At 40.4% G+C, this 17,145-nt stretch overlaps 2 protein-coding genes across 9 annotated transcripts in view; one reads left to right on the top strand and one right to left on the bottom strand.

The window, feature by feature from the left end:
- RAD51B (RAD51 paralog B) overlaps window positions 1-6,608 on the bottom strand; it is a 561,756-nt gene extending 555,148 nt beyond the window's left edge. For all 6 annotated transcript variants that reach the window (XR_004677086.1, XR_004677087.1, XR_004677088.1 and 3 more), the window contains exons 1-3: window positions 6,537-6,608; window positions 3,198-3,308; window positions 2,011-2,124 (exon numbers count right to left, since the gene is read on the bottom strand). Coding sequence is in view for 3 of the 6 variants with exons in the window: in XM_034993401.1 (XP_034849292.1) it covers window positions 2,011-2,124; window positions 3,198-3,281 (198 nt within the window). In the remaining 3 variants the exon portion in view is untranslated. The remainder of the gene's footprint in view (window positions 1-2,010; window positions 2,125-3,197; window positions 3,309-6,536) is intronic.
- A 1,408-nt stretch (window positions 6,609-8,016) lies between these two features.
- Window positions 8,017-17,145, top strand: part of ZFYVE26 (zinc finger FYVE-type containing 26) — a 69,933-nt gene continuing 60,804 nt past the window's right edge. For all 3 annotated transcript variants that reach the window (XM_034992967.1, XM_034992966.1, XM_034992965.1), the window contains exons 1-5: window positions 8,017-8,113; window positions 8,605-8,881; window positions 10,310-10,388; window positions 14,650-14,739; window positions 16,287-16,809. In XM_034992967.1, coding sequence (XP_034848858.1) covers window positions 8,688-8,881; window positions 10,310-10,388; window positions 14,650-14,739; window positions 16,287-16,809 — 886 coding nt within the window. In that variant the 5' untranslated portion in view covers window positions 8,017-8,113; window positions 8,605-8,687. The remainder of the gene's footprint in view (window positions 8,114-8,604; window positions 8,882-10,309; window positions 10,389-14,649; window positions 14,740-16,286; window positions 16,810-17,145) is intronic.

The following is a 17,145-nucleotide window of genomic DNA, read 5'->3' on the forward strand; positions in this document are numbered from 1 at the left end:
AGATCCCCAGGACCTGACAGAGTACCTGCTACATGGTTGGCACACAAGAAATACTAGTTAAAGGAATATATAAATGAACAAAAAAACTTCCCTGGAAAAATAAACTGATGCTAAGCCAATGTTTAAAGCAAGACCCAAATCTACAGAATGCTACAGAAGTGAACGTACAACAAAGGAGAAAGATGGCTTCGTGAGGCAGCATTTGGAATGGTATTGAAACCACGGCTGAAGTGGTAGCAGAAGTGGAGTCTAAAGGTGAATTTCCTGCCCATGCTCTCTTCTTTATCCTCCAACTAGAACTATGCCATAGATATTGACCAAACAGAATGACACACGTCAAACTAAAACACTTTCTTGGTGCTTTGCAAGCTTCGAAATGGTAACAAGTTAATTTGAACATGGTCACAGAATCATCACTTACTATTTTAGCTCTCTTCCTTCTCCCATAAAACAAAGCGAGCTGTTCAAAGTATCAAGGTCAATGACAAAGCTAAGAGTGCCAATCCCTAGCTCCAATTCTAATTCTTCTGACTACTTTGCCTATGAGGTATTTTCTTAGATCACAAGCTAAATCTGAACAAAAGAAAATACTTTATCTATTCATTAATTTCAGAATTTTTAAATGATACTAACATTCCTTCCTTCCCACTTCATAGAACTGAACTCCACTTTATTGCTCAGTGGTTACCAAATTTCAGTATAAGATGTAAGATTACCACCTAAATAAATACATTTGTAAAGCACTGAACAGACTTTTAGGCACTCTTATTCTGGGAAAACAAGATCTTTTCAAACCAGGGGCGCCTGGGTGGCTCAGTTGGTTAAGCGACTGCCTTCAGCTCAGGTCATGATCCCAGGGTCCTGGGATTGAGTCCCGCATCGGGCTCCCTGCTCAGCAGGAGGCCTGCTTCTCCCTCTCCCGCTCCCCCTGCTTGTGTTCCCTCTCTCGCTGTGTCTCTCTCTGTCAAATAAATAAATAAAATCTTTAAAAAAAAAAAAAAAAGATCTTTTCAAACCATGCACTAAACCTACATGTTGAAAAGCTAAAGTTATGAAACAAAGTATAAAATAATACTACAACTTGATGAGGATTTGTTATAAAAGACTTTAACTCTTCTCAAGGGTGAGCAAAGTTTTTGGGTGTCTAGGTGGCTCAGTCGGTTAAGCAGCTGCCTACAGCGCAGGTCATGATCTCAGATCGAGGATCGAGCCCTGCTCAGGCTCTGCATTCAACAATGAGTCTGCTGCTCCCTCTCCCTCTGCCCTTCCCCCCAGCTCAGGCTTGCTCACACTCTCTCTCAAATAAATAACATCTTTAAAAAAAAAAAAAAGTGAGCAAAGTTCTTAAGTAATATATATTCAATCAATAAGCAAGTATAAATCCAATATATGTACTTTATGATGTAGACTGATGATGATAAAAGTTAGTATTACAGAGACAGGGATTCTAATTAGGAGTATATTATAACTTAACCGTGAGACCCACAAATTCCACCCAAACAAAGACAAAGATGACCTTTTGAAATATCACTATTAGCTACAGAGAAAAAAACTTCCTGTTGCTTCCTCATTCCCATAATTAGGAACTCTCTCCCATGAGCTTATAAACTACATAAATTTTTCACATATATTCTCATTAAAGGACTAACTCGATGGTGTGAATCAATATTTTTGAGGTGTTCATCTCTATTTTTGCTTTTGCCTCATCTCAAAAAAGATTTTATTTTTTTTAAAGATTTATTTATTTGAGAGAGAGAGAACGTGCATGCATGCATGCATGCATGCAGAGGAGAAAGGCAGAGGGAGAGAGTCTCAAGCAGACTCCCCACTGAAAGTGGAGCCCAACACAGGTCTCAATCTCATGACCCTGAGATCATGACCTAAGCCGAAACCAAGAGTTGGTTGCTTAACCAACTGTGCCACCCAAGCGCCCCCCAAAAAAGATCTTAAATGAGATAAAGAATGATCGCAAAAATTATAACCAAATCATAATAAAATACATATAGATACCGTTTGCATCTGCGGGGCACAGGCCCTGCTGACCATATATAGAAGTTCATGGACACCTCCATAACTAAGGCCAGTCATCTTCATAAGCTCCAGTGGGGAAAGACATAAAAAGTCCTAAAGAGACAATAAAAAGACTATTTTAAACATATATGTGCAACAAAGATATTGGAATTAAAAAGAAACTTTTAATGGACAGTATCCATGTATAGATAAAGCATAATTTGTTGCAGATCAAAGGTTTATATGTTTCTTAATAGTATTTCCCCCTACATATGCCTTAACTGAAAGATACGATGCCATAAACTTATCTTCTAATTCTCCAATTTAGTTAGCATATATCAGAGGACATATCAAGTAACATCACATAGCAGCAGCCTCTAACCCAGGTGTATATGAGCACCGCCCTGGCCAGAATTTGGGCACAGACACCAGAATGTGTCAGGTTGAAATGGGTTTCTTACTAAGCTATGAGATCATTCAGAGGAAGTATTTAATAACTGAGACAATAAAACTGACTATGGAATGAAATGTTAAGTCTCATACTTCTAAGAGTGTTTTCAAGTATGAACATGAGGGTTATTAGATGTGTAAGAGAAATCAAAATACCATTAACACACAAAGCAATTTTTTAAAATTGCAGCATATGCTGAAAATCTGTCTTATTAAGGATTAAATCCTAACATAAAACCTTATTTAACCTAAGAGGGATCTGCTTCACTATTGTGCTTAAAAATGCAACATCTGCTCCATTTCTCTCATTCATTGATAGGAAAATTATTCTATTAATTTATCTTGCTTGCAAGAGACATAATCCATTTTGAATACCATCTCCTCATTTAAGTCCTATTTCTCATGTAACTGAAAAATTTCTTTCAAGTGGACGAAACTTCTCTAGAATCCCAAATAAATGGCATGAGTATACTTTACATTATGCTATAAGCATTCTCCCCTGATCCAAAATGCAAACATATTGGAATCTGGATAAATGAAATCGCATTTAGAAATACAACCTAAGTGGCCTGTTATTTTAAATTAGCCTCTGGAGAAGCACTATAATTTATCTTTTTCTTTTTTTTTTTTAGAAAGTTAGATTTTCATATTTCAGGCTTATTTTTGAGTTATTAAGGTATATTTAAAATTAATTTGTATTTAAAGTTTCTCCATGAGAAAAAGTACATAAATTTTACCTGACAGGTAACAATCTGATGTCTGTTCAGACGGTCACACAGCTCTTGTGATAAACCCACTCGTCTGAGTTTCTTGCTACCCATGCCTTCAGATACAGCAGAAAAAGGACCCTGAAAAGAATTGGAAAAGGGCATAAGCAATAGTAGACAGTATCCAAAACAGGCTACAAAATAAAAAACTCTTCAAGCTTCTCCAGATACAAAATAAAATGTACAGTATTTAAAATATTACTGATAAAATAAAGGATAGCTACAGGATCCTTCTAAATGTCTGCCAAACATCCACAGAGAGAAACAATACAATGTAAGAATGTGCATTTCACACAATTCTTTGGTATTTCTTACATGAATATAAAAACACTACTTCACATTTGTATAGCATCTTAAGGTTTTCAATGCATTTATAAATTTTATTTGGATACGTAATTAACCCTCAAGGAATATTTCCAAGCAGCACTCCTTAGAAAGGCTTTACTTTCATTGCACTGTAACAATAATTTACTGTGCACCTCCTATGTACCAGACACTGTTCCAAAGCTTTACATAAATTATCACATTTAAGCTTCTCAACAGCCCTATAAGGAAGTTTGATTATTGATCCAATTTTTACATATGAGAATACTAAAGCCTTGAAATGTTAGCTACTCCATAGTCACCAGAAAAAGTTAATGATGGACCCAGAATTTCAACTCAGGAAGTCTGACTCTAAGACTCAACCTCTTAACCGTTACACCCTACTACAAGTCCATAATCATATTTAACCTCTCCTTTTTCTATGAGGCAGAGCAAACTTCTGAATCAAATGAGATTTTATTATTTCAGGTCTTATTTACAAACTGAAATTGTTTTTATTGTATTAGCTTCTCACATTCTCACATGCAATTAAATTTCACTCTTGTTGAACTTCACTAGGGCTAAACGAGGCTCATGAAATATTTGCCTTCAGAGAACTAGAACACAAGTCACTGTGATTCCTTTCATTATGCATGCAAAGGAGAAGCTGTGTTTCTCACTGAGATGGAAAGATATCCTTTGGATAGAGTAGAAACAGGAACTCTTCATGGTTCCAGGAGATATAGCAATATAGTTATCAGAAAAGGAGTGACATTTTGGAAAAAAATACATAGTACTGAGAATATAGATACCAGTTTATTTCCAATACCACGGCCCAAATTTCTATATAACATATAAATTCTCTGAATTAAATGAACTCTCTCCCTCCCTCTCCCTCTTCTCCCTTTCTCTCTCACACATTCACGTGTGCATGCACACATACACACACACCTCCCAAACACAAAATACATCCCTCTCATTTCTCTCAGCAGGAATTTGTCAGTATTGATTTGTTTCCCAAGTAGTGTCTTTACAGATCAGGTAGTTCTGGGCAATAACACCATTTAGACTGATAAATTCAATCAAAAAGGGGAACCCAAACTACCTGGACTTTAACAATAACCAACTCTGCTATCTCAGCCTTATTAGGGCCACTCCCATTATCTGCCTGCACTATGCATACTGCCCCGGGGCAGGGGGTATTCCCTACACTATCAAAAAAAAAAAAAAAAAAAAAATCCATTCATTTGGCTCCTTCCACAGACACTTCTTAATCACACGCTCTCCTGAGCCCTTGGGTACAAGAATCATTTAAGCATATTCCCTACCCTTTACGAACTCACAGTAAAAGATGAAAAGAGATGTATACACAAATAATTACAGTCATGCAATAAGTACTGTCATTGGCATTTAAATGTGCTATGGAAGCAGACAGGAAGAAGCACCAAACTGGTCTGCAAAAGTCTGGTCAGTGCCACAATCCTGCCAGAGGCAGCTACCTAAAAATTTGCTCCAATCCTGTCATCCTTTAAAACTACCCATGGGACCATTGTAATTTACCCATGGGATAAATTCCACACTTCTTAAGATGGCATAAAGAGGGCGCCTGGGTGGCTCAGTTGGTTGAGCGACTGCCTTCGGCTCAGGTCATGATCCTGGAGTCCCGGGATCGAGTCCCGCATCGGGGTCCCTGCTCGGCGGGGAGTCTGCTTCTCCCTCTGACCCTCCTCCCTCTCGTGCTCTCTGTCTCTCATTCTCTGTCTCAAATAAATAAAAAATAAAATCTTTAAAAAAAAAAAAAAAAGGATCGCATAAAGACCCTTCATCAACTGGTCTCTCACTTCCCTCTCATTCATACATCTGATTGCAAGGCCCAGATCCTGGCCTTCCTGGCAGCTACTTCATCTCCTGGTGTGAGTGTTTCCTCATCTGTAAAACAAGGGTAATTCAAATATTTACCTCATAAGAATGTAGTGAAAGATTAAAGGATTTGGATGGTGTCTGACACACAGAGCTCAAGGTTAACAATCATTACCATTATCAATTCAGACAGCAAAACATCATTTGCCGCCTCACTTATCAGCTATCCAGCCACAATATACTGGTAGGTTACACCAATGGTCAGTCCGTCCTGACTCCTTGATTTTTCTCCACAAAGCCTGCCCCCAACTCACTCTCTTCCTCTCCAGTGTTCTCATCATACTTTGTACATATTTGTTGGATAATCTTATTAACGTATTATTACAGCTTGCGTGTTCGTTTCTTCCACCAGACTTAAATTCCTGCTCTGTATGTGTGCACAGCATGCCCGCACATGTAAACAGGGGTGAGGGAAGCTATTCCATCCTGAAGACTGAAACCTTCCCTCCTCAACAAAATAAAAACCCTTATGTAAGATGTTCAATGAAAACTATTAACGATAATAGCTAATATTTATTGAGCCCTTATTACATGCCAAGTACTGTTCCAAGAGCTTCCGTCCGATGTTTTACCTCACCTTTCAGACTAAGGATACTGAGGCATTGAGTTGAAAAACATGTGCAGTCTATCAGCTAGCAAATGGTTGAATCGCATTCAAATCCAGAGATCGAGCTCCAGATTCCTCGCTTTAACTACGTCTCCTTCAACACCACCAGGAAGGCGAGCAGACCATAAACTTCCCTTAATGATGGGCTCCCCTGCCGAGACTCCGAACAGCCAGCAAATGGGAGAGGGGAGGTGGGCATCAAGAGACGAAAATGCCACCCTAGAATCCCCTAAAAATAATTTTTCCAACAAGGAGCAGCTTCCCAGCATCCCCCACAAAAGAAGGCCAGAAGCCCCCAGATCCCGCGGCGAGGTTCCTGTTAAGATGCCTACAGGCCTAAGGGGACGTGTACTGGACCAAAGAGAGATTCTCCGCTACCCCGAAATCAGTAACACAGAGAGGGGCTCAGAGAAGGAGCAGAAAATAATGAGCGCATCCCGTTTCCCCACAAACGCCCCCCACACGAAACTTTCCAGTACCGGGTCTGTGGCATCCAACTTTCAAAGTTTCCCCCACCCCTCACAGTTCCCCGCGGAAAGCGCCGCAAGGCAACAACCCAAATGCTGACTGGGTCGTCACTCTGGCGAACTATCCAATCAGAGGTAGGAAGAGTCCCAGGTTGGCTCCCCGGCTTGCAGGGAATTGTAGTTCACGCTATAATCAGTTGAGGCGTTCCAGTCAGTTTCTCAATACAGTGATTATCAAAATCTTGTAGAGAAACAGCAGCAAGGAGAAAATGAAGCCAGGAAAAACCTTGCTTGGAATTGTGTCTTTTCTTTTTTTTGTCACTACCTTTAAAAAATGTGTAATGGACCAGAGAGACATGTTAGTTTTCAAGGAATAAATAAGAATCCACCTATCCTAGAAGAGGTTTTGAAAGAGAGCTTGGGTTTATTTTGGTTTGCTTTTCTCTTTTAATTTTTCCTTTTTTTTTTTTTTTTTTAAGATTGTATTTATTTGAGAGCGCGCTCGCGCGCACATGAGCCGGAGGAGGGGCAGAGGAAAAGGGAGAAGCCGACTCCCCGCTGAGCCCTAATGGGGCTTCATCCCAGGACCCGGGGGTCATGACCTAAGCCAAAGGCAGATGCTTAACTCCCGGGTTTGCTTTATTCACCACACTTTGGTGATGAAATAGTTTGGGAACTGCTGAGTGAAATTGCTCAACTGAAAACACTTAATGGGGAAACATGAGAGTCTGTAGTTTAAGGAGACCATGAAGGAAACCAAACAGAAGTTTATGTGTAAAAGCAGCTGTGATAAGGAAGCTTAGTAAACTATTGCTTTAAGACTCAGTTTCAGATTACAGTATTTGCAAAAAAGCTTTTGCTCGTTCTTTGCTCTCATCTCTCTGTGCACTTTCTATCCTATAATTTAGCCTACTGTATCCTAATTACTGGCCTGCACTCCTCACTGGACTGTGAGCTCGAGGACAGGGTTCGTAACTTAATCAGCCGGTAGAGTAGGGCCTAGCACCCCGTTCAATTAAAGGTTATCCGGTAAATGAGCAAATAAATCAATGGATTAGGCAGAAAATGGGAATTCAGGAAGTAGGATTCTGGGATTATAAGAGAGCCCAAGTGGATAGAATAACAATGGAGGAGGATCCAGGTTTCCTTGCTCTCGGTATTCCCAAGGCCTGGCAAAACACTGCCACTGGCTAGCACTTATTAAAAGCTGACTTCAAATGCTAGGGAGTAAAAGAGAGAAGAAAAAATCAAGGGACACTGATATTCCTGCCACCAGCTCCGCCGAACGCAAAACAGAAGGTGCTGAGCGGAGGAGTGGTCAAAACTGGGAAGAACTGTCCTTATTAGCCAGGTAGCTGATTTACTCTTTCGGGGTCCTAGCTTTCTCTAGTCCGAAGAGGTGGCGTCACGTGACCCAAACAAATATGGCGCCTTATTTGCATCGTCCCTCCACTGACCAATAGGAGTAGCCGCTGTCGGTCGTCCCACCCCATCCCGCCATCGGGCAACCTCCCGAATGGGACTTATCACCTGACTCGGTTCAAACATGGCTGCGCTGGAAGCTCCATTGCTTTGGGCACCGGGAGAGGGTGAGTGTAAGGCGCCCCAAAGAAGGCGGGGGCGCTCTCCACGACCCCTGCATGGAGCGTCCCTCAGCCCCAATCCCCACGGTCCTTCAGCCCTAACACAGACTCTTCTCCAGACCTCACTCCTCTGCCTTAAGAGAGGGCTCAAACTAGGGAGATTCTTGCTGAATTTCTGATCCTTAAGGAGGCGGCCACCTGGGGATTTGGAGTCGGAATGGGCGTAAAGTTAAGTGGGGAATGCGAAAGTACAGTTATGGGTCTGCACTCCGAACTAATAGACCATTAAGATTAATTAAATATTGGATGCCTGTAGAGAGATGGGATCCACCCCTCGGGGAAAGGTGGAACTTCTCAAAAAGAGTAACACCTCAAATCAAACTTAAAACAATAATTAGGGAAGTAAGTCCCGCTTTTCCCAGCCGGGCTAGTAGTTACTAGTTTGTCTAATTATAGTTCCTTCCGTTTCTCCTCATTGTGGTGTGTATTGTTTCTAGGAGGTGCTCCACGACTGAGAAAATTGACAATGTGTTCTGCGTAATTCATCTCTTTCTATCTCCCTGCACTCTGTGCTGGGAAAATGCATCATCCATTTGGACAAGAGGAAACTGCTTCTCAGAAGCAACTTTTTGGGTTTTTCTGTGAGTGCCTTCGCAGAGGAGAATGGGAGCTGGCTCAGGCATGTGTACCTCAGCTACACCAGGCACAAGGGGATATCCCAAAAAAGGTGGAAGATATTCTTCAGGCGCTGGTGGTGTGTCCAGATCAGCTGAGGTAAGGGATCTCGCTTTATTCTAGGCAGTCACAGGGCAGGAGACACAAGGTCAGTATTTGGGCTTTGGTCAACGTGCCTCTCTCACCTACCCTCTGAAGAATTCTAGGAGGCAGAGTGTATTTCTCATGCTCTGAAAATTTACCTCTCTAATACATGTTTAGTACTTAATCAGTTTGGCCTTCAGTTATCATCTGAAACTACATTTAAGCCTGGCCAGCAAAGTGTGCCTGAAACCACCGTTTCTTGACTATTATCATTAAAGTAGATGGTGGAACTGCATTGAAAAGCATTTCCTTTGCCTCCAGAAAAGCAAACCCTGCTCTCTTCTTGCTTATGTAATTGAAGGTATTACAGCTTTAATAAAGGACTGGAAGTCAATTCACTTAAAGTTTTTATTTTGAAATAATTATATAAATATTGTATTGAAAGTTATATAAATAAGTTTTACATTCACAAAATGCAAAAAAAAATAGAGTACCTTTTCCACAGCTTCTCCCAATTGTGATATCTCATATACATATTGTACAATATCAAAATCAGGAAATTTGACATTGGTACATTTCTGCAGACCTTATTAAGTTGTCACCATTTTTTTTAATGTGTATTTGTTTTTATGTATGTAGTTCTATGCAGTTTTATCCAGGTACAGATTCATGTAACTACTACTAAAATCAAGATACAGAACTCTTCCATCACCACAAAAGAATTCCCTCACTCCCTAGGAATACCTCTTTGTATTTTGACCCCTCTTTGTACCCTAGCAAGCACTGTTCTCTATCTGAATTTCTAATAAAGCTCTTCCTGGCAGTGCTATTAACAACCAGTGGTATAACAATTAAATGTGCTGTCTAGTCTCCCCTTCACTTTTTTTTTTACTTTGACAGCTACGTTGTATTGTATGAACACACATATAGAGACTTAGGTGATTCTTTTTTCCCTTTATTTTTTTTCATTTGGGTTCTAGCCAGTTTCTGTCTAAATTACTAACTTCAAAGAAAGCCTTATGAATTCCTATACCCCTGCTTTCAGCATAGAGTTAAAAATAAATTTTCATGAAGTTCCTTTTTTTTCTTTAAGACTACTTGATTCAGTTTCTATTTTCAAGAATATACTTTAGGGAGCCTTGCTTTTATGGTTTTCTATGAATGTTATTTCGTTTAAAAACAATAAAGACTAGATAAGGAGTTGGAGGTAGGGGTGCGATATTTTTTCCTTTTTTTTTTTTTTTAAATGAAAGCTGCTGACCCTGTTCTGGTTCTAGTTTTACTGATTTATCATAAAATTGAAAATTTCTCATTAGGACAATGTCTTCTTGCCTGTTTAGGTTTAAAACAGACTGAACAGTGAAATCTCAATCTTGGGTCACAAAAGAGTAAAGGTCAGTAGAAACTCTTCATTTAGAAATTCTTTCTTTTCACATTTTTCAGATGTGGACAGGACATCAACCCTCAAAGATTAGCCTGGGTCTGGTTTCTTGTACTGGAAAAATGGTTCTCCCAGGAAAAGGTAAGCAGATTTGTATTTCAGATTTTTTCCTGAGGCCAGGACTGAGAACTTGGAAGTAGCTAAAGATTTCCTTTTCATCTGTTACTTCCTTTATTATGAGGTTTGTCATATTCCCTTCTCAGTATCGACAGTAAGAATGGCATAAATTTTTATTGCTGTCTCCTTACCTAAATTTATTCATTCATTTACTAACATACATTGGCATATAATACCATTTAAGGTGATATCATTTTGTTAAATACCATTGTGAGTCTTGTGCCTGAACAGAACTTTGCAAAACCAAGTGAAAATGGCAAAATAGCAAATAAAAGTATGAATCTCATAATACTCCAGTATGGAGAATGGGCTGAGCTGAAACCTGGTTGTTCTTCCAAAAATCTCATTTTAATTAGTCCAGTACAGTGAATACTTACAGATTTAAACCTCATTGATTAAGAGTTTAATAATCCACATGAATTAAACTAAAAGTTACCAAATATAAAAACAGTGAGCAAATTAATAGTGGAAGAAAACTTACAACAAAGTGCTTTTTAAAAAAAGGTTGCCATTAAAAGCCTTTTTAGAAGTATGTGATAATTATCAGAAGTTGATATCCATTAGAGGAATTTCTCTGAGACAATTTTGTATTAAACCTCAGACTTCAAGATTTAAGTGAGGAACCTCTGACCCAGAAGAGAAGTGACTAGCCCAGGGACACACAATAAAGTTAGTTGGAAGAACTAAGGCTAGAACCAAGATCTTCTCACTTTGAGTCCCTAGTCTGCTAGTTTTTCCACCTCAACATTATTTGAGGTAGAACTTAAACCATAAATTCTGTTCTGTAAATGTCTATAATTCAGCCTAATTTTCTTCTTTACTCCCTTCTGTCATCAGAATTAATTTTGCCTCCAGTTCCAGTTTTGCTTGATACTTCACATAGCTGTTAAAAAATAACAGAAATTCCTAATCTAAATGTACCTCATATCGAGGTTTTTGGCAGTGTCTTAAAAAAAAAAAAAAAAAAAGACCAAAAAAATGACAAAAAGGCTAGTAGGAGAGGGAAGAAAGAGAAGCAAAATTTTTAGATAACCCCAGGATGATTGAGTTAGCTCTAGTTTCAGATCTAAAAGGGAAAACTTGAATTAAAATCTTCAAAGAGAAAAAGAAAAACTGTCTGTTGTTACTGACTAAAAGTTTTTCCAGTCCAAACATGGAATTTGTCAAACCAGAGGAACTTTCCCCTCACTGAAAGGTATTTGCCTACTTCGTGGCTGCCTTTTTTTTTTTTTTAAGATTGATTTCTTTATTTTAGAGACAGCGGTGGGGGTGGGCAGAGAGAGGGAGAAAGAGAATCCTAAACAGGCTCCACATGGAGGCCCTGAGATCATGACCTGAGCCAAAATCAAGAGTTGAATGCTTAATCGAGTGAGCCCCCAGGTGCCCCATTCATGGCTGCTTTGTTGCTTATTTTCTGTACAGTTGCTCAACCAGACCAGGTGGTTGATTTCACTTCCATGGCTCCTTAGCACAAACTAAGAGTTGTTCTTGTTTTTCCCAATATCAAAGACCATTTAGTCTTCAGGCTTCCGTGCCTCAGTTATTTAAACAGTTGTGGGAATGTTTTAAACTTTAAGCAAGGACCCCAGAGACTTAACTCTTAAAAGGACTAAGATTGCAACTCTTACAAGCACTTAGAGTAGTTCCACAAGGCCAGTTGCTAATCCAGAGTGGCCTTCATCTTTTAGGGGACTTGCTAGCTGCCTCTTTTTCCAATCTCCCAACTTCTGCCAAAAGCTTCCTTTTTATTTTTTTTAAGATTTTATTTGACAGAGCACAAGCAGAGGGAGAGAGAGGGAGAAGCTGGCTCCCCGCTGAGCATGGGGGACTCAATCCCAGGACCCTGGGATCATGACCTGGGCCGAAGGCAGCCGCCTAACTGACTGAGCCACCCAGGCATCCCCAAAAGCTTCCTTTTTAATTATAAGTTGAAACAGTGATTCCATTTTCCCTTTTCTTCATCCTCTTTTGCCTTCTGCCTTTTTATCTTGCAGTGATTTATCTCTACATGTGGAAGCATGTGTGCAAAGATTTAACTGCAGAGATGTTCACTGCCATGCTGCTTCTAATAAAGGAAAACTGGAAACAACTCCCATGTCCACAGTACAGGACTGGCTAATCTATTTGTAAAACACTATGCCACTATTAAAATTATGTAGTAAATGAACTTTTGGTGACATGGAGGGATGTTCATACTCTGCTACGTGAAAAAACACTTTAGAGAACTATGCATTTGGGATGCATGAATAGAAATGATCTGGATGCCCTTGGACCACAGTATTAATAGAAGCTGTCTTTCAGTGGGAAGATTTGGGGGTTGTAGGTGTGTGTTTTCACTTGCCTATTTCTGTGTTCTAATTTTTTTACATTGAACATGCTTTGCTTTGATAGTAAGATCTGTGCTTAGAAACATGGAACAAATTCTTCCCTGTTTTAGAAATGTTAGTCATTTATGACCCCGCACATGCATAAAGCAGTTTCACCAGTAACATAATTACAAACTAAGGAGTCTTTAGGATTCTAGATTAAAGTCCTAATATCTTAACCAGACTTTGTTCTTTATCAGGGGCCTGCTGTCTGGACATCTTATCTATTCCTTCCTCTTAGTCCTTAGTTGAAGCATTTAACTTTTAGCTTTCCAGCATGAATTTTCTCCACTGACTTCTAATCACTAGCATTGTATAAGCACTCAGTTGGCATAGGTGCATTAGGCAAGGATATGGTAAGAAGAAATAGGATTTTGTACCGAGAACATACTAGATCGTGTTAGCCTCTGATATAGTGAATGGCACATGAATAGAGAAAGTGGGCTCTTGTGTTCTAACTCCCCCTCCCCCCCACACGCACACAGTCTTGCAGGTGCTTCTTGCTTGAGATAGGAGACCTTTCAATAAAATATGATCCCTGGAACCTTTAATCAGCCATGTGATTTACAGGTGTCTTTAAAGCAGTGGTAGGGTGCCTGGGTACCTCAATCAGGTAAGCATTGGACTCTTGATCTCAGCTCAGGTCTTGATCTCAGGGTCGTGAGTTCAAGCCCTGCATTGAAAATAAATAAAATTTTAAAAAATTAATAAAAAATAAAATAAATAAAGTAGTGTTTGTTAGGATTAGTCCTAGATTTTACTCTTATTTGTATTTGTGTCTGGAGAAGGGGAAACTATAATTTTAGTTTTAAGAACCAGGTGAAGGGAAGTTATTGTGAAACAAGCAGGTCCAGGAAGAGCCAGGGGCTCTCTCTTTCCTTCCATCAGTCTTCTCTGATAGCATGTCTCATTAACAAATATTTGGTAGATCACTTTTTCTTTTTCATGCTTGAAATAATTAAAAAATACTTCCTAACCATTTCATCGTTAGTAAAATATATGCTCAAGTCACAGGTTTGTTTGATTTAGAGATTAAATGAAATTTTTTTAAATGTGTGAGAATATGACACACAGTATCTGGCACATAATAACCATTAGATCCCTTCCTCTTTTGTTTTCCAACTTATAATGAATACCAAAAACCAGGGTTTGGACCAAAAGAGGATCAAGTGGGCCGTACCCTCCCAGGCTTACTCATAAGTGGGTGTTTGGACACTGGAAGGGAGATTCTTGGAAAAAGACTTCATGTGAATGTCTTTAATTAGCCGGTGGCCAGGTCATGAAGAAAATCAGTACCAACCCTCAGAGCATATCTTAGGCACTTAAGTACAGATATAGTTAAGACATAGTTCGAATCTGCCCCCAGAAGGTTGTGAGGATTATCACATTCAGTGCACCTGTTACAGAAGAGGTATTCAACAAATACTATTTCCTTTCTCCCTTTATATTCTCTGTGATACAGTGGTGAATGTATGCATCCAAGTTTAGCTGTTTTTGTTTATAAAGAAAAGTATCTCAGGGTGCCAGGGTGGCACAGTCAGTTCAGCATCCGCCTCTTGGTTTCAGCTCAGTTCATGATCTCATGGGTCGTGAGATCGAGCTCCATGTTAGGTTGTGAGCTTAGCGGGGAGTCTGAAGATTCTCTCCCTCTGCCCCTCTTCCTCCTTGCATGCACTGTCTCAAATAAATAAATCCTTAAAAAAAAAAAAAGTATCTCAAACATATCCAGGAATTTAGTGGTTAAAGGTACTTTATCTTAGAGCAACAGCAGGAATAAAACTAACTGGAGAGAAATACTTTCTTATTATTTGTTAACTAAAGCATATGCCTAATCTCTATCCTTCTTACGATTCTTCTAGAAATTACTCCCAAGTGTTTTCCGGAGAAAGCTTGAGTTTCTGTTATTATCAGAAGATCTCCAGCGTGATATTCCAGAGGACATCCTCAAGGTGAGAGAGGGCTTGGGAGCCATCTGCCCAGGGTTACAGTCACTCAACAAGCTCAACTTCTCCGCATGAGGTTGGCTATGTTCTCAGACCAGACCAGGCTAGGTGGAGCTTCCTCTGAGGAGAGTTCAGAATTATAATAAACTTGGGGCGCCTGGGTGGCTCAGTTGGTTGGGCGACTGCCTTCAGCTCAGGTCATGATCCTGGAGTCCCGGGATCGAGTCCTGCATCGGGCTCCCTGCTCGGCGGGGAGTCTGCTTCTCCCTCTGACCCTCCTCCGTCTCATGCTCTCTGTCTCTCATTCTCTCTCTCTCAAATAAATAAAATAAAATAAAATAAAATAAAATAAAATAAAGAATTATAATAAACTTAACCTGATTTTAGAATTCTTAGAGTTGGATTATCTAGAAGTTCTAAGTATAACTGGGGATTGAAGTTTTTTTCATTCCACGTAAAAGGAAGACTTAACTTAGATTTAAGCTTAGTATTTGAATTTTTCACCACTGTATCACAGAGAATATAAAGGGAGAAAGGAAATAGTATTTGTTGAATACCTCTTCTGTAACAGGTGCATTGAATGTGATAATCCTCACAACAACCTTCTGGGGGCAGAAGTCTTAACTACATCTGTACTTAAGTGCCTAAAGTATGCTATGAGGGTTGGTACTGATTTTCTTCATGACCTGGCCACCGGCTAATTAAAGACATATTAACAATAGGATTTAAGATAGGGACTTTTCACTTGTATTAGGTCAAGACCCTGTGACCATCTTGGAGGCAGTTAATGAAGAAGCATCCCTGAGCACTGTCCATAGGCATGGTGCTAAAGCATGGGAAATCACCTACTTCCCCATCCTCTTTTCTCCCTCTACCCCAACTCTCCAAACAAATTATAGGCTATAGAGCTTCTTGCCTTCCAAGGCTTACCATCTAGTCAGGGAGAAAAGACAAATACACACTTGCCACAGTTATGGATTAAACCAGATGGTACTAATTTTGAGTACTTTCAAAGCCCAATAAAGAGGGAGAGTCGTGTGGGTTGGAGGTGTTGGGGAAGGTTTTCAAGGATGAGGAATGGGCTATACCTCAAAGGATGGCTAGGATTTAGAGCAGAGGTTAAAAAATAGTGTGTAATATTCTCTGAAAGTTGAATTTAAATGCCATGGGAGTAGGCATCATGTCTCATGCCCATTTGTTACCTGCTTGGTCTTTGAAGTTGCAGCCCCTGATTTAGATCCACAGTGCACATTTTGGAGGCAGTGAGGGGGGCCTAGCTTGAGAATGGAGCCCTTGGGCAGTTGAGTTCTCTCTTTGCCTCCATCTCTTCATTTGTAAAATGAGGATAATAGTAGTGTCTTCCTCTTAAGATTGTTGTAAGGGTTAATTAATTTTTCTATGTAAAGGCCTTAGCATGAAGTAACTACTACGAAGTGTTTGCTGCTGCTACTGTTATATACACACTCATACTGAAAAGAGGAAAACATCAAGCATATAAGTGATAACATCCTAGACATGCTCACCGTGGATCCCTTGCTTCATCCTCTATTTAGGAGTTATACGAAGCCTTGGCACAAGATACAGGAAGCCCTGTGCTTGATGGAAATCAGAGGCAGGAGAGCTGGACCCCTCGGCTCAGCTCGGAAGCTGTCTCTGTGCTCTGGGATCTTCTGAGGCAGGCTCCCCAGCCAGCACAGGCCCTGCTGGAACTCCTGCTTAGCAAGGACGATGCCACTGGCCTCTGTGGCTGGTCTCTGCAGAAGGCACTGGTGGACCTCATTCGAAGGGCACTTGGAGCTGTGCAGGGCCCCACCGCTGGGCCCGCTGGTATAGTTGATGCCATCTATGGAGCCCTGCAGAGTCTACGTTGCCCTGCAGAGCCATTCGGGGTTGAGCTGCGTCTCCTGTGTGAGGAACTACTGGAGGCCTGCAGGGCTGAAGGGAGTCCCCTGCGGGAGGAGCAGGTGCTCAGCTGCCTGCTACACAAGGCTGGACGGAGCCTGGTATCCCTGTACGGCCATACCTATGCAGAGAAGGCCACAGAAAAGCCAGTGAAGGCCATACCCTCGGGAAAAGGTGTGTTCCCTTTGCTGCTTCTCCTTGCATGTTAGTAATTCCACTGTGTCCAAACTCTGAAGTTCCTCTAGGCTGGTGCCTTCCAAGTTGCTCAGGAAATCTAGTGGAGAGGCTAAGCAAAAATGGTAAGGTATTCTTTCATAGAAGTACAAATTTTGTAGTCCAAGATGGAATGATGGAAAAAATAATAAAGTAATAGCAATACCTGGAAAGAGCTTTTCAGAAGCTACTAAGAGAAGTAAAAGTGCCTTTAAGATACAAGTGTAGAAGGGCGCCTGGGTGGCTCAGTCGGTTAAGCGTCTGCCTTCGGCTCAGGTCATGATCCCAGGGTTCTGG

This window comes from Mirounga leonina, unplaced genomic scaffold (assembly GCF_011800145.1).
Source record: "Mirounga leonina isolate KUSES-001 unplaced genomic scaffold, KU_Mleo_1.0 Mir_82, whole genome shotgun sequence".
NCBI classification, from domain to species: Eukaryota; Metazoa; Chordata; class Mammalia; order Carnivora; family Phocidae; genus Mirounga; species Mirounga leonina.